The 24,928-nt window shown below is 44.1% G+C and overlaps 1 protein-coding gene across 1 annotated transcript in view; it reads left to right on the top strand.

Annotated features, from left to right (window-relative positions):
• The first annotated feature begins 264 nt into the window (after nucleotides 1-264).
• LOC144798552 (hydroperoxide isomerase ALOXE3-like) overlaps nucleotides 265-24,928 on the top strand; it is a 105,642-nt gene continuing 80,978 nt past the window's right edge. Inside the window, exon 1 of the mRNA XM_078669488.1 lies at nucleotides 265-494. Coding sequence (XP_078525614.1) covers nucleotides 348-494 — 147 coding nt within the window. The 5' untranslated portion in view covers nucleotides 265-347. The remainder of the gene's footprint in view (nucleotides 495-24,928) is intronic.

Below are 24,928 nucleotides of genomic sequence, written 5' to 3'. Positions count from 1 at the left end.
TAAGTTACCTCAACATATTTTTTGAAAGAATGGAAGAACTCCAGAAATAAATGGTCGATCAGCAAGGGCTCGTGGCATAGCAAAGTATCCATCGGCAACAACGCAAGCAAGGAGCCCCCTTCGGTTGGCCGCTAACAGCGATTGGGAATGAAGACTCCGGCTCAGGTGCCGCAGCACCTGTTGCGCTCATTAGAACTGATGGACGAGGCCTGAGGATGATGATGGCCCCGCCCCCTGCGAGAAGAGAAGGCAGGGCGCTGGAATCACTCACCACAGCTGAACTGGAGGGAAGGCCAGAGCGGGGTAATCTCTGAGGCAGGACGGTGGTGTTGAAGGCGCGCACAGACATGGCTCTTTACAAGGTGATGGTGGAGACGGGCTCTTTCCTCTTAGCCGGGACCTTCGACAACATCTCCATCACCCTGGTGGGCCTGCAGGAGGTGGGGGCCAAGAGCAAACTGGACAACTTCGGCAGGGACTTTCTTCCCGGAGCGGTGAGTAGCTGCTTGGGCGTGAGTGCGGGGGTGAGGCGTGGGGGTTGGTTGTAAGGTATGTTGGAGATTTAAAGAGAATGTATTTCGTTGCAGCCGCCCGTGCAGAGCGGGCCTAAATGTAGCCACTGTGCACCATAGCAGGTGGCGCGAGAACTGCGTGGCGGTGGCTCTTGGATATGATGCTTTTGTGTTCAGAATTCCAGATGTCCATCTGCCTCTCTCGCATCAGCAGCCTCGTGTCTCTCCTTTCTCATTCAATGCCTTTGCCATTCTCGGGGACCATCCATAAATTGTGTAACGTGTTCAGCAGCACCAGGGCCCAGACCTTTCAGAGGCCCCTCTGCACCAAAGTTATGGATTTCTACATGAAAAAGAGAGATTGGGCTTATTTGGAGTGTTTGCAGCAGGCGCCAGTACACGCTTGTAGGTCGCTGGCTCTTCCATGGACTGATTGGTCACTCCTTGTGACTTTCTTGTCTCAACAGTTCCTAATGAATTCATTGCTCAGTTGTATTTGTTATTTTAAAGTGCATGGAGCCCACCTTCGATGCTGCCCAGTGCCGAATGCAATCTCTGTCTAGAATCTTATTCAGGTCCTTCATCTACCACCCTCCCCTCCTCTTTATTACCCTCTTGCATGTGGCTTTTTGCCCCTGCCTGTCCCTTTGTCGCGCTTTCCTCCCTTTCTGACACTTCTTTCCTAATCTTGTCTGGGTCTCTCTTGCTCTGGTTCAAATTCTATTGATTTGAAATACACCCAAGTGAGTGATGCCAACCACCTGCCAATGGTGGCACGAGTCAATCCCTGCCTGTCTCACCCACCACCAGTTCTGCCTTTTCCCCTCTCTCTCTCTGTAGCGGGCCCACGTTACTCCTGTGCACAGATAAACATGGGTGGTGAACGTCAGCTACGGAGCGCTGCAAATATCCTGACTATAGAAAAACACACACCAACTTCAGCAAAGTTAAAACAAAGAATAAATAAATGGCATGTGCAGCAGTTGACCTACTGGTCTCGGAGTACTTTGAGAACAGTAGTGCCTCGGATGACAACTGGCGCCCAGAGTGTCTTCCCTGGAATAGTTTTTGTGACTTAGTTCCTAGACCTTGAGGCTGATTATTCGATGCAAAGGAAACCACTGCATCCTCCTAGCAGTCGAGATGTGGCCAGGTAACTAGTCTACTGCAAACTCTCGGGGATGGTGCAGCCTGGCATCTGGGCTAACCGTAGATCGAGATATAGTGTATTAAATCTAGTCTCATCTTGATATAAGTAGGAGAGACTGTGGCTGGCAGGTCTTATCTAGCGAGAAAACAAAATGGTTCCTTGGGTCTTTCAGAAGGTTTAAACAAGCTTTGACAAGCGAAGTAACCTGGCAATGAAATGATACATTCTTGTCAATGTTCACACCCCTAGGCTCCACCATAATAGCATGTGATGGTGGCTTACCCAATGACGCAGGTCAGAGGCAGCTCCACTGGAGGTTCCCTCAGACCACCTTTTAAACTCTAAGAAATGATGCCCCATCAATTGCTGGACTGTGAGTAGGCACTCCTGGAGCTTTGTAGCCAAGCTGGCCACTTGATTGTCCAATCGAATGACTCTGTATAGCAGACACGTCATCAGTCTCCTTTCGAAGGAAGGCACTGCTCATAGAGCCCTATGGACACCCTTCTCCAATGTATCCCAAGTGAAATTATACAAGAGAACAATAGTTAGAATATCAAGCTAGGGTTGCCCTTAAACCTGTGCAACAAAGAATTAAATGCACAGGAAATGCTAGCTGGTTAATTAAGAAATTACTTGCCTAATGCAAATTGTAATAAACCACTCGAAGGGCAGAAATCAGCCAATGTGTAGTTCAATAAACCTGTTGTGCTTCTCAATGGTTAAAAGATCTCTAAGTAAATATTTAGCAGAATTAAAGATTACTCTGCAGATAGTGTATTTTTGTTCATTCAGTGCATAGGTCACCAGTAAGTTCTTCATCTGGTATTGACAACACGTCCTTTCTTTGTCCAGGAGGACTATAAAATCAGGAGACGCGAGCTTCACCGCTACAGTGTATGCGCGGGGGTTGCTCATGGGTAGTGCTGTAGAAGGTACATTGGTTTGTCATTGTGGAAAAGAGGATGGTGCAAGCTCTGCGATCCTCTTGTCCTCTCCAGTCTGTCAACCTATGCTTAAAGTTTGCAACTCTAGGTCATTTCTGCAGGGTCCCCCTCCTAAACTGCTTGCCTACACCACTCCTATGGTATCTGGGTTTTCTTTTGGCCTTATCTGTGCACTTCACCATTGCTAACCAGTGCTAAAGTGCTTGAGCTCTCTCCTTTACATATGAGAACATTGTATTACATCTGGTTAGTAGATTTCATTTACTTGCACATCCCTAGTAACATGGTATACTATATATACACAGCCTATAAACATTTTAGTAGTTGGTCTACCACATTTGGTCTGCTACCTACCAACTTCAGTAGCCCTTTCAACCATGTCTCAGGTCTGCCATTGCAGTCTGTCAGCAGTTTTAAACTGCCAATTCGACTTGACAATATATCTCCCTTACCAAGTATAAAACTCCATTTTTATTGCATAGGTCATATCTAAGGTAGGCCCAAATAGTCAAGAGGGCAGGGTGCATTGTAATTAAAAAGTTGGGCATGTAGTTTTTTAAGTTGTGTATTCTCTCAAATTTTGATTTTCACTATTGTGAGGCCTACCTCTCCCACAGGATAACATTGGGTTACCCTCCTTACATTTAATATGTGCTAGCTTTTCATTGGGAACGGGTAGGAAAGTTTTACTTTTGTTTCTGAGGAATTGTAAAGTTGTGTTTTTAAGTCACAATTATAAAAATGCCATAATGAGAAGGTTGCCATTTTATTGTCCAAACCATTTGGTGGTTTTTTTCCTGGGTCCCATGCTAGGTGTAGTTGGCCTTTTTGTATTTCTCCTAGACCGCATCACAGTAGGTGTGGGTGTTGGCAGAATGGGCCGTCTCTTCCTCGATTAGGACGGAGCTCTCCCCTACCGTACTTGCACTTCAAAGGATCTTGCTCAGCTCACACAGACTTCACACTAGTCTTTTTTTTTTTTTTTTTTTTTTTTTGTCCCTTGACCGATTGGGACGAGTGTAGGGATGCCGGAAATTCCACGCACCTCTGTAGGGGGGAAGTCCAGATGCTGCTTCAACTTCAAAGTGGGTACCAGGCATAAATATTTGACTCAGTCCCACATTTCAGATCGCTTCTGGACCTGTTGATGACTCCAGATTGCTCTGCTGCCCTGCTAGGACTGGCCTGATTCTCTGCTGCACGATGGGCTTCTCTGCTGCACGATGGGCTTCTCTGCTGCACGATGGGCTGATCTGGTGCCTGAGGAAGAATTAGACCACCGCCACCAAAGTGACTCCAGGTGATAGTAGGCTTGCTTCCTGATCAGTGCACCAAGGACAGAAAAGGCTCCAACCATCTTGAGCCATGCACCTGGACTCTGCTTGCTGTGAGTCCTTACTCTCCCCAAGTAGTGCCTCCCCAGTCCTAAATGTTTGGAATTTGGAATAAACGTGCTCTGCCATCCCAGCTGTGGTGCCCATCAGAACTGACACAAACCGATGCAAGACCTTGCATCGTGGTTCTTGCAGCTTCTCATTGGAACAAATGCAACTTGACCAGGGCTTCTCATCTCCTCATAGGATCAAACCAAGCGCAACAAAACTCTACACAGGACCCCACATCACACCTCAAAATTGCCACTGTGGTGTAAAGCCCCACATCAAGGGCATAAGGTAAATTCCTATCAGGCTGAACCTGATCCCTGTATGCCGCCTGTGCTGCGTCGCTGAGCTTGTGACTCTGTCCTGTTCTGCGCAGATGACTCCAGTTGGTGCTTTGTGCTTTTTAGCACTGATTCCTTAAGTCTTTAAAATTTCATATCAAAGAGACCCTATGGACAAGCCTCCTGATTTCTATGGCAGGGCGAGGTAGCAATTGTAAAGATGGTCATTCTGCCTAAATTCTTATATTTATCAATCTCACGCCTCCCGCTTTCGTCTGACTTCGTTCATATCTGGTGACATTGGCCTGGACTGGGAGACAGCCATGGCTTGCATGGGAAATTCTTACTTTTCCATTCATGCAGGGTGAACTTGGTGCTCAAGGCATGGATCTCCATTATAACTGCGCACAGGTGCCATTTGTACACTACTGGCTTCACCCCACGAGGATCATGGCCCATACAGTGTCTTAACAAGACCATCTACGCCGTGCCTGCTGCACATTGTACTATACCAGCCCCTGTGTAGACCTAGTTGGGCACCTGCTATGATTGGATGTGCTGTTTGGGCATGGAGCGAGCTGTGTAGACTTGTGCGTAACTGGATGTATTGTTCACCCCTCAGTCCCAGTGGCAAATCACCCAATGTTACATTTTGTGCAAGATGCTGGCACATGCAACAGGCTACAATGGATGCATCTTCAGACTCTGGGTGCAGTGCTCCCAGAGGGCTCCTTTATCACATCAGGCTCTGCAGAGGATAATGCAGCAATGCTTGACCAATTTGCCTATTAGCGAGAGTTACTCTGCGTGCACATGGAGCCTCGTGTCCCTACCCCCCCACAGCACCCCCTTGTACTTGAGGAGGTCTTCGCAGACCCTTCCATCGCAAGCTCGTAACCAGTTTATACACTGGGATGCAGTCCACAGCTCCAGTCTGAATCCCTGCAGTGCAACAGGCTGGGAAGTAGAGTTGAGCATCACTATTCTTGCGGCCCAGTAGAGCTTCTGCTGTGCCCAGGCGAGAGCATGGTCTCCCAATTATAGGCTCGGATTCATGCATTTTTAAATTTCTGCATCGGATTTATAGAACTCCGGAGTGACTGTTTAAATTTAGGCTATCAGAGGAGGCGTGATGCTCCGTGCCTAGCTTGGACTTTCTGTATTTAGCTAGGATGTACCCTGCGGTGGTGTGCTATTGGTAGTCTATCTTTGTCATTGAGGAGATTACAGGCCTGCAGATTGAGCACACCCCCCTTTATTGCACTCCTGGGCTATGTCCAAGGGACCTTCATCCCCCAGTTACAGAAACTATTTGCTCATTTGTTACTTTTGGCCACGTGCTGAGTGGTGATCTGTTGGGACCACTGTCCACTCCCCCCCCCCCCCCCCCCCCCACCCCAACCCCTTCCATCTCAATGGCTGGCTTAAAGATGCTGTGTCATCAAGATCAGTTTAAGTCCTACTGGGAGTTTATGCCTGCTCACTCCTTCCATAAAGATATGTGGTCCCCTCTGGAGTCCTACCTGCGACTGCGAGATGCCAGAATAGATGTGTCCAATTCCTGTGATCACATATCGGTAAATTAATGTCCCTGCCCCACTCTTGCAGTGCCCGCGGAGAGGCTGAGTTTAGTTGTTAATCGACTTGCTACAGTTTGGCTCCCTTTTGAGGTAATTGTGGCAGCCACCGTACTTTGTGTTGATCCAACTTTGGGTGACACCCTTCCCCTCACCCTCCTTTTCCTCCTTGTTCTCGGTTGCATCGGGACTGCGTTACAATGCATGGTATTGCTTCATTGATCCTCGTATGAGCTTGATGTTCTACTTGGTTGCCAATATGTACTACAGAATCTGACTAGACCTGGGTACATGTTTTGGATTGAAACTCCATTCTTTCACTGCTTTACTATGTATTGGTGATGCACTGTTATAAATAAAATTCAAATTTAAAAAAAGGTTAAGTTCAACTGAAGAGTAACCTCATTTATCTGTAGTAATATTATTTTTAGTCCAAGAAGCAGAGTTCCTGGCAATGTTCGCGCACAGGTGAGCACAGATGGGCTTGCCTTAGGCGAGCTGGCAGCATGGCTGCTGTGCGTGTCTGCATCAGGCTAAAATAGACGCCTCTTGTTTAAGATATAGAAAATAAAAATGTTCTCTAAAAATGCATGTGAGAAGCTGGCCTGGTATGATGTCCACCAATGTAAGTGGGCACCTTGCATCAGTCCAGACAACCCTTCTGGTGACTTAGGAGGTATACGACAACCTTAGATAGCTATCCAAGTGGTAGCTGTGGAGAGCAGGCTTTAGGCTTCGTCTTGAAGGAGTGTAAAGCAGCTTGTTTTACAAGAATGCAATGTTGTGTAGATTAAATGAAAAAGAACCATAAAAATGTGTTATATAACACTCGTATATTACAGTATCTCCTACAGTCACAAAGCACACAATACTGTAGCAAAGTAATCTCAGTAAATAGCACTAATACACAGTGGGCTCCAGGGGGGGGACCAAACCATGTAAGTAGTATAAGAACCACGACTGGAGTCAAGACTATGTAGAGAGGACATAGAATTGCTGGGGACCCACAGAACCACCCAAGGTAAGTAGATGGGGACCCCACGGGAGAGCATGTGCATTGTGAGAACATGACTGCGTGCTCTGTACAAGTCTACATGTAAGTCTCAGTTGAAATTTTTAAGATTGGGGAACCTTCCCAGTGGACCCTGAAGGAACCCTGACAAAGAGAGAAGGTTGGACAGCCACCACATCCGTGGATACCGTGGTACCCAAGTTACCTTGTTACCTATCCCAGGAAATCAGAGTGCCTAGGTGTGAAGTGGCGTTGGAAACTGCAGTCGAACTGAATGGAGGACTTCAGGAAAGTGCCTCAGCTGGAAGAGGAGAAAGTGTCCAGAGGAATCCAAATGTGGATTCTTGAAGAAGAGTACCTCAAAGCAGAGGGGGCAGTCTGTCACTCGGGAGTGACCAGAAGCCCTAGAAGACGAATGTCCTCCGATGTCTGGCGCTTCAGGAAAGATGAGGCTGACTGTAACTCTGCAGCTGCGAGGACCAGGCAAAGCTGAGGACAACCACGACCCAGATATGAGCTACCCCACAAACTAGGTAGAGTGCTGAGGGTTCGGTGTCCAGCGGGAGCACCAACAAGCAGCTGCAAAGTCAATCCATGCAGGAAGTATAAAAGGTGCCAGCAAGGTCCAGGAGACTCCCCACAAGCAGGGGTGTTGGGGCAGACCCAGAGCAATCTGGGGAGCCCAAGGAAAACCAAAGTGACCCTCAATGGGACCCATGGGCCAAAGGCACAGGAGTCTGGAGAGGACATCAAGCAGCTCACCAAAAGATGCTGGCCACGTTGCGCACGATGCAGTGTGGCTGAGAATTCTGGTCACTGGAGGTGCTCTGTTTGAGCTACTTGGAGCCCAAAGATCTTCTTGCAAAGATGTCAACAAGTCTTTGCAATTGCAAAGGAGATGCAGTACCCAGGGGTTTGGTTATTGCAACCCCCAGAAGGAGTATTGGCCTCCAACTTGGTAAGAGGGTAGAATAGGCCTCGGGAGCTGAGGAAAACCACCACCTGTATTGATAAGCTCAGGATCTGCAGACCGATTTCTTTGCTGCGGTGCCTGCAAATGCAGGGGAGTGACTCCTTCACTCCAAGGGAGACTATCCTTGATGCTTCACATGCCTTGAAAGGTTCCTGGATGATACAGACTATGCAGCAGACTGGAAGTGAGACTAAGTCGAGCCTAAACGAAGTCCAGAGTGCCCAGATTGTAGAAGTGCAGTAGTTTCAGTTCTGAATCTTATCCCATGACGAATCTAGGGACCTCCCCCCAGGTAATACCTTAAGGAAGGGGTTGGGAAGATTCAGGGGGCCCTCCCAGGGGAGGGACCGGACAGGTGGGAGGTTACTCCCTTATACTTTGTCCAGTTTCACACCAGAGCAGTAGCCAATGGCACCCAGGACTGGTTTGAACTGGACTGTGCACAGGAACACCAAATGTGCCCCTCGTGCCGACTTTCAGGCACTGGCAAGCGCAACCACCCAGCCCTAAAACACTAAATCCTGTCGGTTGGTCGCACAACTACCTGTGACAGGATGCGTTTTCTGCCTTCCGCTGCTCGAGCTTTGCTCAGCAGCAGGAGGGCAGAAATGTCTCTGGTCTGCAGCAACCATTTTGTGCTGTCTGGGTCGAAAGCCGGTACCGGGAACACAGAGCTTAACGGAGGGCACTTCCAGGGGGTAGGATTCCAGCATGTTTGATACCAACATGATAGGCTAAGTTGCAGCAGTTTTCGAGATAGTCATCGTGCGATTACGCAGTACCCCTCTATATAATATATGGCGTTTTCACTGACTACCCGGGTGAATGAACTCCATATGCTGCAGGTGTTCTGCTCATGCAGTGGCCCCCTGACCTCTGGATTGTAACAGCCAGCTATAGGAGTGACTTATAGGTTTTAAGTGAAGTGACCCGTAGATATAGTAAACTAATATCTTTAGCAAGTGGTGCATGCACCAGCTTACACGGGCTGCAATGGCATGCCTGTAGTTTCATTTTAAATAGTCTCTCATAGGTGGCATAACGCATGATTTCGTCCATGGGAGACTTCTGGGGTACCTATGCCCTGGGTACATGGGCACCATATACTAGGGACTGACAAGGGTACCCCAGTATTCAATCTGGGATGTACCTAGGTACTGAACACAACAGTTTAGGGAGAAATCAGATAGACTGGGGTCTTCATGACCAGGATCTCAGTAAAAACACAGCTTAACACCAGGCAAAAAATGGGGGTACCCATGCAGAAGGATCTTGTCTTGTACGCTGCATATTAAAAAAAAAAAACTCCTTCTCAATAGAACTGTTTACATGAGAAAAACATTCAAGTAAAATGTGAACTTCACGGTGCGCCAAAAGTATTCTAAACTTACCTCTCCTTGTAAAAGCAGAGACCATGGTTGTTTTATTAAAATATATTGAGTATAGAAACGCGCAAAAACAATAACGTGACTCAGACACTCACTTGTACATCCACAAAGTCACTGGAAAAAAAAAACACCGAAAGAGTTAAATCACCACTTGTACTTCCACTCACACACAGGCTCTGACACAACCAGTGACCAACCCATAGAGGTTTTCACAGAATCACTCAGACTTTCTCACACTCCTAGGCTATCTCAGATGCCCACTGACACATTCACACTTCCACTAAGAAATCCACTCATACACCCACCAACACGCCCGCAGGTACTTACACATCCAGAGTGAAACGATTCTAGTATTGGAAACCTGTTTAGACGAATCTTAGAAGTTCACTGAAAAAACAAAGCTACAGGGACATTATTGTTGGGAAATAGAATTTAAAAAACCTTGGAAATTCACCTAACATAAACCAAAGACTACAAGGACATTATAGTTGGGCTCAGGTATCACTCCTACAAAAGCAGTGAAATTCAGCATTTATAGTTGCCTGAGTGAACTATAACTTGCGCCCTCAAGGCACTGTTTATGACCTACCATTTTACAGCACTCATGACATGGTAGTGACCTCACTGATGACATCACCGACCTCTCAAACCCAGGCACAGTCACTGCCACTTTTTGAGAAAATAAGCTATTTATAAAGAAAATGAGCAACATTTTGGGCAGTTGGGTGGATTAGAAGAACCTTTGTTTTCATTTTGAGTATTTGACCGCTACACAAGACTGGGTGCAGAGTTTGACTTTGAGAAACACGCTGTTCCCTTGGTCTGTGAAGTGAACTCCGATAATGTTTGTAGATTCCAGGCATGAAAAAAGGCAGATTGTTGTAGATGGAGACCATGTTATGGTCTCTGTGAAATGCAGAAACCGTTTCATTAACCTTTTTACCTGGCTTTGTCCGACTGTGAATAGAATTGACTAGACCACTTCCATTTCTGCATTTGGCATATAATGGAGTACACAAAGACCATGTGAGGGAAAGTGTAATTATGTAAAGGTATCCTAGGATTTCCTGTCCTACCTCAGTCCCTACGTATTTGCCACCACAGTGCACAATCATGAGGTCAGGGGGTTTTCAATCGCAGTGCTTTCTACTAAAGGCAGAAATCGATGCAATTTCAACAATCTCTGGTCATTCCAAGTAATTTCCACATTAGGCAAGCATATGTCCTGTCTATGCCACTCTCTCTAACACTCTCTAGCCCAAAACACATGGCTGTGGCCCACAAGCCACACTATAACAATTTTAAAGTGAAGTAGCAGTAGCAGACAGGAGAAGGTTGGAGCTAAATGAGACAGTTTGGAAAGTGAAAGGAAGTTAAAATGGAGGTGTGCTACTGATTTAAAAACCTAGTTGATTCGGCGAGTGATTATTTGCTTTATTTGGCAAGGAGGACGGGCACGCTTTTCCTTTTTCTATTCTCTGCTGCCCAAGAAAGGAGGGGGGGTGGGGCTCCTGGAACATTCACCTATACTATATTCAGTGGAGAAGTGTGGCTCAATGGTTAGAGCGGCAGACTCTGTTGCAGAGGTCTGGCCCGGGACCAGGGTTCAATTCCCGCCTCTGTGAATCTTGGGCTCAATTTCCTCGGACCTGATAATTCTCGCCTCGGAGCCTAATCTAATCATGGGTCCCACTCCAACTCTGGGCAATAGCTTGCTTAATCTCCACAGCGGCCCCAACAGTGCTGGGATGCCTGGCTTCACCTTGGGAGTGCTCAGGAGTGGGCATTTCACAGGGAAAAGCCAGGAAGGGTTCCACAGCGGTATGCGTACAGCGGCAAGATACCTCAGGTTATAAGTGTGCTATACAAGTACGAATTTCATTTCACTAGAAGGCAGCACAACTTCGGGTCTTAGTGGAGTGGACGCAGCTAGAGTCGGAGAAACATTGGCTGCATATGGATCTTGGTGTTGCAGGGACAACCATTTGGGATCTGGTCTGGAGGCCCAAATGTGACCGACCTAGAAATGTGTATAACAGCATACCCACCCGCACAGATTTGAGAGTATGGGACTCTGTGTCTAAGGACGACATGTGGACTACCTTCCCCTCCCCATTTACACCATTTCACTTTAACCCTGCTTTTCCCGCAGCGCTGTGTGAGGGCCCCTTTACAGCGTGGAGAGAGGGAGGATGCCTTGCATTAACACATCTGTTCCATAATTCTGACCCACTCACTTTCGAGAACTGTAAACGGGACTATGGTGTGGGAGATACAGGGAGGTACCACCATGCACAACTACTTCACTGGGCACTCGCTCCCCAGGTGTGGTATGCGGCTACACGCCTCCTCACAAAATTCGAGGCCTTTCTCACTAGGACCTCTTCAATGAAGGGAGTTATCTCATTTCTGATTCGGGTTCTTGCTTTCCACGGCAGTCGCACCCCGGCCAAGATACATGTCTATGTGGGAGGGGTTTCTTCAGCAAGATATCACCGATGAGGAGTGGTTGCACCTATGGTCAGACATTTCAAAATGTAACCACTCCTTAGAACTTAGAGAGGCCCACATGAAGATGGTGATGGACTGGTACTTGCACCCGGCCAAACTTCGACAGATTTTTCCTGGTACCTCCGATAGGTGTTGGAGGGGGTGCGGGTTCTTAGGGAACTTTCAGCATATCTGGTGGGACTGCCCCAACAACCGCCCCTTCTGGGAGGAGATTTTAGCTCACATTAAGGAGATGTTGGGTTACCCCATCCCCACTTCTATGGCTACTACACTTTTGGGATTACAAGACCCGGCACTGGAACATCAGACCAAAGCGGACAGAAAGATTGTGGCTTAGTATTGGGGCGGCATGGAAGAACAGAGGCTCCGGCCATCTCCTTATGGCATTCCCGCTTATGGAAACTGTTCAGTCAAGAACGTATGGCTGATATTTTTAGGGGTGACTTTAGAATTTTGAGTTCCAATGGGGACCCCTGGTAACTTTCCTTTCAAGAAGCCTTCCATCTGCAGTTTGCCCTTCTAGTGTTAGGGCTTTACACCTCTTCCAGCTGTGAGACCAGACCTACACATTGCTGCCACCACTGGGTGGGGGGGGGGGGAGTTTGGGAAGGAGGGGGTTTGTTTTTGGTTTTTGCCTTTTTGTTCTTCTTTCTTCTCTTACGACAATGCCCGTAGGAAGCATCACATAGGGAGGCGCTCTGACTAGCATTTCAGATTGAGGCGGATGTCGCCTTCTGCCGGAGAAGCGCAGGGCATTCGAACTGAAGACTAGAGTTTGGACGCCACGAGGTATTGATACTTATCTTCTTCGTGTAGAAGGATGCATGCCAAACCCCATTCTTATAAGCTGAAACCTTTAGGGAGCTGCTTTGAGAGCCAGGGGTCCTTGTTTAGATAGGTTTCTTGGCCTGTCCTAACCTATTGTATTATGGCTTTACTATGATTGCCCCCCCCCCCCTGCGTTGGAAGATGTGCGGGACTGTCGCATGTTTCTTGTTAAACCAATTCACAATGTCGGTTTATTTTTTTTGTTTGTTATTTTTTTTTTTTTTTTTTTTTTACTGTATGGTCTATTGGCTGATAAAAGAACTGTTTTCTAAGGGTTAAACGTATACTTGACAATTTATTAAACCTGCCAGGTTTTACATAGCTAAACATGTGTTGCTTGCAAATAATGTTTTGCTTTGAACTTTGGGACTTGTAGTCCTATTTCCATTTTAAGAGGAGTACACGTTTCAGAATTGAAAGGAACATGCACTGTAGGTGTGCATAATGCATGAACATGAGAAACGTGATGGGTAAAGTGCAAAAATTACCTGCATGCTGGAGTGAGATGGAGAGATGCTAGCCCATCAATTCTTAGATACCCTTAAGGATAGGTTTGGTAGATTATAGGGCGTGTTTGTATATGCTTAGATAAGACATGCCCTTTAAACTAATACTGAGTCACATGTAGTCTGACAGTGCTAGGCATAGTTAAATATGTAGTGTTTTAAACATGGGTAAGGCCTACTGGTGCAGACTGTTTGTACTCTCACGGCCAGCGTCACATGGCCTGTCCAAAGCCATCTGACCAGTCTTAAATCCATGTTTAGTACAAATAACTGACCTCTGAGATACGCTGCAGGTATGTCGTAAAGCATGGTGCTTTGTGCTTAAACACTTGAGATATGTCCTTTTGAATTTTAGTATATCACTCATGCACTTGAAGACTCCATATACCAAGTCCTACATAAAGTATACCACCCATATTATAAATTACATATTTCTTCAAAACATAGAGCAGTGCAGTAGTGTGGCTCACTGGTTAGAGGCGGCAGACCCGAGAGCAGAAGTCGGCCCGGGACCAGGGTTCGATTCCCGACGCGGCAGGGTTGTGGACCTTGGTCAGCGGACTCGATAATTCTCGCTTCGGTGCTTACTCTAATCCGGGATCACACTCGGCAACTCTGGGCATTAGCTTGCCTAATCTCCACAACGGCCCCGCCAATTCCAGGGATGCCTGGCTCCACCTTGGGGACTCCCAGCAGGGACCATCCCACAGGGAAAGCCAGGACGGGTTCCCCAGAGTTATACAGCGCCAGGACGCCCCGTTGCTGGGGCAGCTGTGCGCTTTACAAGTATACTACATTATTTATTTATCTTTTACCCAGTCGGAGTGGGAGTATGGACTTCTGCATTCACTGCTCACCCTGAAACTATTTATGTATTCAGCAGTATGAAAGGCGCTTGAAGACACACCTACATACCTTCTAATCCTTAATGCAAGCACTGAGGTATTCGTTCAGCCTCACATACATGAAGTCATAGGGTTACTAAAAGTCTTATACTATTACACTAACTTCACCATCTCCTAGCACTGCAGTAGCTGCACTTGTACACCCATTCACATATCTAACCAAGTACCAACAGACCCTAGTCTCTCATCCAGAGTAGTCCCATCAAACATAGGTCCATACAGAGCAACTCAGTAATGGCCATGGTAGTATTGCCAGTGAGAGACTAATGCATACAGTGACGCATAGAAAGACTGACATAAACATGAAAATTAATAGAAGAATGTTATCTATATTAGAATGGCTTACGATGGTAGTTTACTTAAAATATGCAATATTATAGTAAATAATGAAAAGATAATTGTACTTTTAAATTAGGTCTCAGTTCTAGTAAACTACAGAGACTTGCAATGCTATCAAAAAGCGAGAGGAAACTGTGTAAACCTATCACCAAATTTGGGAATTGGTTTAAAGTGGATTTCCCTGCTCTGAATGCACTTCTTTGAAGCTCTAAAGCAGTCCTAATGCAGGTTGAAGCAGATCAGTCTTTGATATACCACTGGATTAGAAACACTCTAAATCTGCTCTTCCATTGACAGGTAAGCTCTTGGTGAGCACTCTCCTATCAGCCCCTTGGTTTACTGACCTGCTTCATTCTGAGAAATGATGCAGGGGTCTCGAGACTTTGGAGAAAGACAAACAACACAGTCTAAAGCCAAATATAAAATGGTTATTAATAAATATCATGCTTTCTGCAGAGCAGCACAAGCATCTCATTAATCAGATAATTACTTCTGCTCAGAACTGCCCTTAATTATTTGACCACATTAAAAAACAACTATCTGATCCCAGCTATTCCTCTCCTGTGCCTTTTTTGTCCCACTCCCAATGTACAGAATTAGCTTACTTTTTTTGTGGACTAGGTGACAACTATTCAATCGCAATTTTGCAGTAATGGCTTGCATGCTATTCCCAGAGTCTACTGCACCCTGTCACTGCCTAAGCCTCCCATTGGATAATTGTAGCTGGGGGCTGGCTCATGACGGAGTTGAGGCAAGGAAGCTGCCAGAGCGCATTTGGAGTTTGGGATGGAGTGCTCTTGAGGAAGAATAAACTAAAGTAAGTGTGGACTTTCCACTTGCTGTGTAGCCAGAGTAGCATATCCTGCAGCCCTGCATTGCTGCTACCCTCAACGTGCACAATACGGCTGTGGACCAACACAACTTTTGTGTGCCATGGCTTCACCTGTAGAATCTGTGCGCTGCACCGCAGCATGGTAATTGCTGAGCGTGTGTGAGTCCAGTAGGCACTACAGCCATACTTGCCGGCATTGGCCTCATTACGGTTGGGGACAATGCCTGCGCTGTAGCGGTCAGGGTCGCAGCAAGCTGAGCAGTGGATGCCGATGCTGTCGCCATCCCTGGACCTACTAATTACAGGCAGCACTAGCAGTGACATCACCTGCTGTGCTTGAGCAGCAGTCTATTCCGCAAAAAACCCAGTCATACTGCACTGATTCATGCAAAAAAAGCATTTTCTTTTGGTGTACGTTTTGTTTTTGCACTCTGTGTAGGTAAGCAAGTAAAACAAGCCGTCTTCCACTTCAGGAATGACAGGAAAACGCAGAGTTCAAAATAGCAGGGACGTGCACAGGCTGGTGACGGGGGTCACAGGCAGCAGCAGTATTATAGATGAGGGAGAGCAGGAGTTAAGAGAAGAAAGAAACAGGAGAGGAGAGAGATACGACAGAGCTAAGTACAAGAAAGAGAATCGGATACAAAGAAAGCAGCCATGATGTGAAGAAGAGTATTGAGAAGAGAAAAGATAGAATGAAAGGATGTAGAGGACAGAGGAAAAAAGCAGACTAATGATAAAATGGTCGCTGCTAGAAGAGTGATACTAAAGAGCCAAGATCGAGGGGGGAGAGAGCAGAGCATGGATAAAAGTGAAGAGGAAAAAGGGCCGGTCTAGAATGAACAGAGGGCAAATCAGAACTAAAGAGAATAAGGTGTAACACCAGGTGTGATGAAGATGATAGAAAACTATTGGAGGTGAGAGGATAAACTCTTAGAAAGACTTGGACAGACAACAGATCAAGGTTAGAAGATAGACTGAGGCAGTGAGAGTGTTGAAAGTGGGGCTCATTGAAGAAAGAAGTGAGCTGTGACCACCTTGGCAAAATCTTCGGCACCTGCACTTTTTTTCTTTACAAATTAAGCACTGGTTTTAGGGCTGGACACAGTAGGGAGTCTGCTCTACTAGGAGTCATGGAACATGTTAAATGGCTCCTGGATGAGGGCAGATCTATCTCGGCACATCCTTTGATACTGTGTCCCACTTTATCCTATTGTATAGACTGACAACATTGTGTCTTGATGGAACAACCCTAGCTGTTTGAAATATGGGTAATTTCAAGTCTTCTCATCAGATGCTAGCTCAGGGATTTGTCCCTTGACTTCAGGAGTAACCCAGGGATCAGCGAATTAGCCCAATGTTCAAGCTATAGGTTTGCCCTCTTGCAGATATGGTGGAGGGCTGTGACACACAAATGGTTTTCCTTGCATCACAGGGGCACAAACCAGATGGCATCAATCTTGGCCTAAGACAAGTTGCGTTCTGAATGGACAGCAACTCACTTGAACATAACGGTGACAAAACAAGGTTATGGTTTTAGGCAGGAACCCATACCCTTGGGATCCACAATATTGGCCCGGGGCTCTTCCAACTCTAGCCCCTAAAGTAAAAAGATTGTGGTTTTGTTTGGATGAAAAACTGCCTATACATCCCAAAGTGGCCTCCACTTTGTTTGCCGAAATGAAGTGGGTGAGTGGTATTATTTGGATCATCCCTCACTCTGCGCAAAGAACATTGATTCAGGCCTTGTTACTCTAGTGTGTGGGCCTGTATGCAAAGTCTGCAGGTTGTGCAGAATTCAGCAGCTAGACTCTTTTTGGCTTCCAAAGCCTGCTTCTGCTCTGCTTCTTGGCAAATTGCATTTGCTTACAAATGAAGAGTTAAAAGTTTTAATCTTCAAAAACTAGTGCTGGGCTTGGCCCTAGCTCTGCCCAGGATCTGATCTCTCTGTATGTCGAATGTTGAGATCTGAGAATCTGGCTTCATGCCATGTGCCCAGAATCCATCTGGCATGCACGGGGTCACTCATTTGCACACCTGGGACAAACTCTGGAATGCCCTCCCAGAATCCGTAAGATGCTGACTGCTGCTGTTTGTGTCCTAAAACCAGGTTATTTTTATATCCCAGTTAGTCATTTCTACCTATGCTCGGAGCAGGGAAACTCATGGGTATCCACATGCTCTACAAGTGGAAATAATAATAATAAGAAACAGAGGTAAGGATAATATCTATTCACAAATGCGAAACAAAAGGGGCAAAATGTAGGGAAAGTGGTGAAAGAATAGAGCTGCTGGTAAGAGAACAGACCTTTCGTAAAATACGATGTGGATACCTTGAAAGACAGCAAAATTGGCTAAATACATTTTTTTGAGATTAAGAAAGGAGAGTTTGATATGAACAGTAAATTATCCTACAAGGAGTACAGAGTTTAACCAGAAGCTGAGGCCTTTTAAGGAATTCAGAGTTAAATGGTTCCATAGTACAGTCAATCAGAATCTTTTTGTATGAAAGAACCTTTCAGACAAAAGGAATCTATTGAGTGTAGAGCTAGCTAAGAAAGTTAGCTAGCTTAATTCTACCGAATGAAGACACTGGATAAAATAGTGTTGTGTATGAGGCGAAACAGCCAAACAAAAACACTTGTCAATTAATCTAACTTTTTCAGTGTGTTCAGCAGTGAATGGATACATAGTTCTAGTACGGAGCCTTTTTTTTTTTAATGCAGAAAACTACTTGCAAGAGAGCACATTAGTGGATGCATTTGAAAAACCTGGACAATGTTATGAGAGAAAAGATGGTTCTACTATTCCAAAAGGGGTAATGGTACCTATAAATGTAGAAGTCGTAGCTGAAGAGTTGCAAGGAAGATGTAGACCGGCCCTTATCTAGAAACCGAACAGTAGCCGGATTTGTAGTGTAGGCAAGAATCGGTTGATATATTGAGAACCTTCCTATATACCTATCCATGCAAAAGTAATAAAGAAGCTATGGATTTTGCAAGGATTAGAGCCAAGAAAATTAAGAATGTATACTAATTTGCAAGGACATTGACTAGCATGTCTATCAAAGCAAGTGCACAGAAGCACCTTTGGCACCAGAATGTTAGCTGTTGATCATTCTGAAATGGGAAAATTAGGGCTCCTGCCTTATGTTTAAAAGAAATGAATAGAGTTCTTGTGCATGGTAATGTAGCAGAGGTAGAGAAAGTTTGTGGTGGTTAGTTTTGTTTCTTTGGTCCTGAAGAGGAACGTAGGGAAAATTTAGGTCTTACGATCTACAGCTGTAGTGGAGCAAGACACATTATTAGTGCTGATAACTTTCAGGAAGTTATTAGAAAGTTTAACAGTCTGTTCGGGGAAAGCAAACTGTTTTGTATATGTTGAAGCACTTGCCATATAAATGAAACTAGTCCGGTTGTTGTCCCTTCAAAAGCTTAAGAAAACAGAGGTTGCAAGAATTTGCATCCCATTTATTTGAAGAGAAACACTTTGATCCACGCAATAAATGATATACAAATACTGTTATATTAAGTTGGAGTGTAATACAATGCTAGCCAGAGCAGTCCACAGCAAGTTAGAATAAGTTCCAATCCCACAAGAGTTTGAAGATGTACATTTTATGAATCTATTCTAATACAATGTATATATCCATTCTAAGCTATAGTTTGTATGGATACAAAGACCAGGAAGTTACCTCAAACTGAGTTCCAGAAAGTTCTTAAAGGTAGAGTAGTGTACTTCCCATTAGATTTCAAGCGGAATATTGAAACTGTAGGGGAGCAGAGAAATGTGGATTAAGTACATATTCTAGTCAATGGTGTCCCTACCGAAAGCAAAAAAAACTGCAAGAATTAGCGGATGTTAAAGTTAAAAAAAAAGTTAATATCTGGTACAAAAAATATTTATGATAAAAATATAGATATTCTTCAAGATTTAATACATATGGAGGATGACACGTTATCATAAGTGAAATGCACCATCCCAATGAAGGTACTTAGGAAAATCCTACCCTACATACCGTAGGAAAACAGTGGTGGGAGCTCTAATCATGTCTAGGGTGGACTATTGTAATGCTCTTTACCTGGGAGCAGGTGAAAAACTGTTGCCAGGCTCCAGTCCATCCAAAACACAGCAGCAAGAGTTCTACTCAATCTCCCCAAAAGACACCCCACCTCTAAAGCCATATGGGAACTACACTGGCTCCCAGTTAGGCGTAGAATCCAATTTAAGGCCTTGTGCCTGGTTCACAAACCGCTGTATGGGAACATTTCTGAGGAGCTTGCCAATCTTCTCCCTCGCTATGTTCCTATGCGCACCTTAAGATCCTGTAGTCAAGACCTACTTCAACTGCCCAGAATAAAGAAAGCCCGGTGGATCTTGCTCACATCTAGCCCCCAAGCTATGGAACAGTATGCCCATCACACTGTGCTCGGAAAAGAACAGAGCGAGTTTTAGAAGGGCGCTGAAGACCTGGCTTTTTACGATGCCTTAACCATCTCTCTACTCCCTTCCGTCTCATAGCGCCAAAACGCCTCGACATAAGAGCGCTTAAAAAATAATTCAGTCAGTCAATGTGTATGTATTAAGTGAACTGCATCCTCATACGCCAAATGCAATACCTCCCTCTTAAAGGTGCATCTCACATTTGTTTCAATGCTATATTGTGACGCTCTTAAAGAGCTCTAAAGCCTACCTCAAATGTACAAATTGACAAAAGTAGGTGGTTGTAGGATGTACACATTGAAAGCAAAAATTAAAATCAACATAACCCACCTTTCTATACAAAAAATAGAAGTAACCTTAAATCCTGATTAGGACATGTATGTTTGAAAATTGTTTTTGTGCAATTTTTTTCTTTTTAAAAAAACACAAGTATTCTAAACTGTTGCTCGTCCATGAGGATTGTAGGGTTTCCAATTTCTTGATCCAAAAGAATTCAGTATGCACCAATTGTTTGTGAATCGAAATTGGGCTATGCTATGCCCTGCTAAGCTAAGTAGAAGATTTTAACTTTCACCATTTATTTATTCTTATGGCAACTATTCTTATGATTGCGTTTGCCATTTCTATTCCTGTTTCTTCGTACCTTACGTTACTTGTAATTGCTTTGTTCACATCTTAACACATGGTTGCAATTGCAAAATGTATAAAAGAGGAAGATATGTAGTGTTGGCTTTCTAGTTGTTTTACCTATGTCATCAAATAGAATGTTACTACACAGGATGACTGTTTGGAATGTTATGCTCTGATGCTAGTCAGTTGGGAGATGAGGATTGAGCTGACTGGTGACAGCCCCTGGTGGGGATTTACCGTGGAATTACTCTTACTATCTTGAACTACCACCTCATGTCCACTTGATTGATAAATACATCTTTCTACAAGAACCTACGTGACTTGATCTTCATTTACATCACTACATTACTTCCAGCCAGGGCATGTCTACACTAGAGTTTTTTTTTTTTCTCTGGTTTGGTTATTGCTTTTGTGATCTCTGCTATATGTAAAGTTTCCTCTCCGTTTGACCAATTTATAGTTTGCCACATGGGCACTTCAGGGTGTAGATGTTTTTTTGTGTTGCAAGTTCTTGAATTTTGTAGTTTTGATTCAAGGCAGAGCTAGCTTTCTCCGTATCCAGGTCCTCCTTCATTTTCCCTTTTTCAGGAGAAAAATTGTATTTGCAAGTAGCCACTACTCGAGAGGACATGGGGTTTTTGTGAAATAGTCTGTTATTCCAATACCAATGATTCCAAATAAAGCTTGGGGCCAGGCTCTCCAAATTTACAGAAGGTAATTTTCTCCTTTCTAGGTTTCTATTGGATTTAATATATCTTTAACCCCTTCCACGCTGATGACGAGCTGGGCTCGTCATGAGGTAGCCTCCTGGCACGCTGAGGATGAGCCCAGCTCGTCACGTAACATGCGCTTTAAAAAATCTCAGCGTACGAGCGGAATTCCGCCCGCACGCATGCGGTTAAAGGGGCTTCTCTTATCAGTTCCCAAGACCAAAGCGCTCCTCCAGTCCGCTTTAGTGGGTAGAACGTTTTCTCTTAAATTATGGCTGTACAGCATGTACTATTTACAGATACTTGTCTATCCCTGGCTGTACACATTTACAATACTTATCTTCTACTGAAGCTGTTTACACTGTTTAAGCCCCTTTCACTGTCCAGACTTCAGCCACAGTTAAATTATAAGAGATCTCTTACCAGGGAAACTGCAGACCACTTCTAACAGTATGGCGAATGCTTGCTTTTTTATTATTTTGTTGCGTGAAACAGATACTTCGGCCTTTGAACGTTTGAGGCATTTCCTACTCCTGCTTCTGTATCTTTCTTTGCACTTCATAGGCATTATTCGATCAATTTTACAACTATGCAGGCAGTCACAATTTCAGTTAAAATGGGCTTGATATAAATGGTGCAGGGGCACCAGGGCCAAAAGTTATCCAGACTGCACTAAACACCAAATATTGTGCAATTTGAATACTAAACAGGCAGTCCTAAGTGCAGTTTTCTAGCGGAAACTAGGGCTATGATTTCAATAGTGCAGTTGCACTGGGACCAAACTCTCTAAACACCCAACTAAACAGATTATTGCTATATTTTACAACTAAGCAGGTAGTCACCATTGCAGTTACATTTCAGTTAAAAGGGGCATACTTTGAATAGTGCAGCGTGTGCTGGGGAACTGGGGATAAAAGTACTAGGGAACAAACTAAACGGAGATTATAGCTAAATTTTACTACTAAACAAGTCAGTCACAAGTGTAGTTATCCGGCACACAATAGGGTTGTAATTTCAATGGTGCAGCAAGTGCACTAGCAAAGGACCAAAACCTTTAGGCACTCCGCTAAACACCTAATATTGCTATATTTTACTCCTAAACGGGCATTCATAAGGGCAGTTATCTAGCAGGCACTTAGGTCATGATTTCAATAGTGCCACAAGTGCAGTGGCACTGGGTTTGAAAGTTCTAGGCCCACCACTAAACGCAGCTTATTGCTACAGTCACAAGTACAGATACCATACAGGCAATAGGGTAATGATTTGAATGTTGCAACAGGAGCATTGGCACCTGGGCCAAAAGTTGTCGTCATTCCTCTAAACACCAAATATTGCTATATTTTTAAACACATAATCTTGCTATTACAGCAATTCATTCCATTTTCCTCCTTCATTTAACTTTTCAAACTATTGCGATTACTCTCACTATACCACTAGTAACCACACAATATATTGTCTTTTTGTACATACACTTGTCGTAACCCTTTAATGGACTTTCTGTAACTTGTACAACTACTCAGTAAGCTATTACTTACAAGCAGCTTATTACTCATAGGCGAAACCTAATTCCTCTCTCCCTCGGAAGTCATCAAGCACTTTGGAAATTTGTCAGTGGGACGCAATATTAGTATTTTCTATAACCCTCCTATTTAACTACATCTAATTACTAAAATTTTATAAAAAGGATTTAAACTAAATATGCATAGTGACCATCGGTAATCTTAAATTTGTACTAGGCCACAAACTCCATGACACGGGATCTGCATTGTGTCCTATTTGTAGCATTATAGGTTTCATGTATATTGACTTCATCGTAATTGGGCATTTCATGCACGATAGATGCAAAGAAGAAAACAAAAATAGAAAATAAAGATAAAAGAAATGCATGTAAAATGTGGCTCTCAATACAACGAAAATATGCTCCGAATGCAGTATTAGGGTCTCCCAATTGTAAGCATGGGAAATAAAGTACATAGAAAATAGCCTTGCTGTAACGATCATCGCATCCATTGTGAGTGCCTGTGCCCAAAAAATATGTGCAAACACATTTGTTTTGCTTTCTTGCTATGGCAGTAAAGAACTTTTAATCTCCATTAAAGGAAAAGGAGAATAGGAAAACCATTTAACCAAGTGGTAGGACTTGTCATCACATTGCCAGTTCTCTTTTACCCCAATGAAAAACATAGTTCAAAACGTCCTTCACTGCATATCACTCTCCCAACATGAGAAAATTCTCACACAGAAAACCTAATAAATAACATCCACTACAGCACACTGAAGGTTTGTTACTGCTGTAAACGTACAAGGTGTTAATCTCCTAATGTTAAATTCAACAAAGTGTTACTTGGACCTAGGAACATGGGGAGAGGGAGAGTAACCCAAAAGGTGTCCTAATGCTTAGGAGAAAACCACATTGTCCTAGCAAAATTCTTAGAGATCAAACATTTAAAATGTTAAGGAAACATTTAAGATTGTCAGCCAAGTGAGAAAATCCTATCACACCAGGACTTAAACCGGAAAGCCTGTTTTACAGGATCAGCCAACGTAAAGATGTAATTCCTCTGAGTCCTCCTGGGGACTTGCTCTTAAACAGATTAATATATTCTGATTCCAAAAGCCTGAGCCTCTTCTTTCGGGCACCTCCTTGTGCACTTTTCACGATCCTGTCCGTTCCAAATAATGACACCAAATTAGCATTCTGATTATGTACTCTGGGACAGTGCCTGGCCACCGGGTAGATCACATCTAGATTCTTTTTTAGCTCTGTGATGCTTGAAAATTATTTTTCACAGGTCAGATCGTATTGTCGACATATATGTAACTGCATGGACACTATAGAACCTAAACACAATCGCTTCCACATGTGATGAACGGCGTCTTGCCCATAGGTAGGGTACATTTTATGGTTGCTGCTCTGTTTACAGGCCTTGTACCTACTGCATTTGTTAAAACCTTCCTGTTCGTGTAACCGACTCCCCTGCTTAAACGCTTCAGTGTAGCTGTGTTCTAGACTGTCCCTCCGATTTAGATTTCCCATGTGACCAAATCATGGGGGACATTGGGGGGACATTTTCTTCCCTATAATATACATTTATTTTTCTACAAAGCTATTTGCCAATTTACCAATATTCACCTTTTAAATGTATAAATTTTTATGGTCGGCAAACTCCTTCAAACCTTTTTTTATTTTTTTGTTTGACAGTGGGGTAAATCTCCAGTCTTTTTTTTTATAAATTTGTTTTTCTTGCAGTGGGATGGAATACATTTTCTGAAAAGGTTTGTTTAATGAGTAGTAAGCCCACAAACCCCTCCTTTTTGGGCAGTGGTTCTAAACCTCTGGCCATGTTTAGGCTTTTTTTGGATGTATTAATTTCTAGCTTGTTTCCTAAATGTCAGGCTTGGTCATGCAAATGTCCTCGATTGTACACATGGTAATGATTTGATTCCAAATACACACCTTTTTACAGTGATGGGCTTTCTTCAGTTTATCACTCTTTATAATTGCAGTCCCTAAAATCATACATTGAGAATTTTTGAACATCTAGTATAATTCAGTAAATGATCCACACAAGTGTTAAGAGCCAGTAGGTACAAAGTAGGAGTTTGTTTTATGTATACAATACTAGACATTACAGTAAGAACTGATTTTGTGTATGGCATCTTTTCACACATGCCTGTATGGTTAGTGTTTTTTCTTTTTCTTTGAATGCACCAATGTTTTGAAAGTCTTCAGCATAAACCTGGAAAATGTCTAAAACCAAGGGGTCATAAGGAAGGGCCCTTGTGACTTGTTTGACAGTCTTATGCCCTCTCAAGTAAGGGTTATGCAAATTTAGCTAACTAACCAGTGGAGGCATTGCCAAAGATTTTCCATGAAGGTTTTCCTTGATCTGGAGCTTACTTAAATAGTCTTTCTGAAAGGGTATTGCTCTTTTGCTCTTTGCTCCTCTTACCAGTAACTGTGCTATTTATTCTGCAGTGACCAGTCTTGCCAGTGGTCAT

This window comes from Lissotriton helveticus, chromosome 12, assembly GCF_964261635.1.
Source record: "Lissotriton helveticus chromosome 12, aLisHel1.1, whole genome shotgun sequence".
Taxonomy (NCBI): Eukaryota; Metazoa; Chordata; class Amphibia; order Caudata; family Salamandridae; genus Lissotriton; species Lissotriton helveticus.
This window is presented reverse-complemented; position numbering and strand designations above follow the sequence as displayed.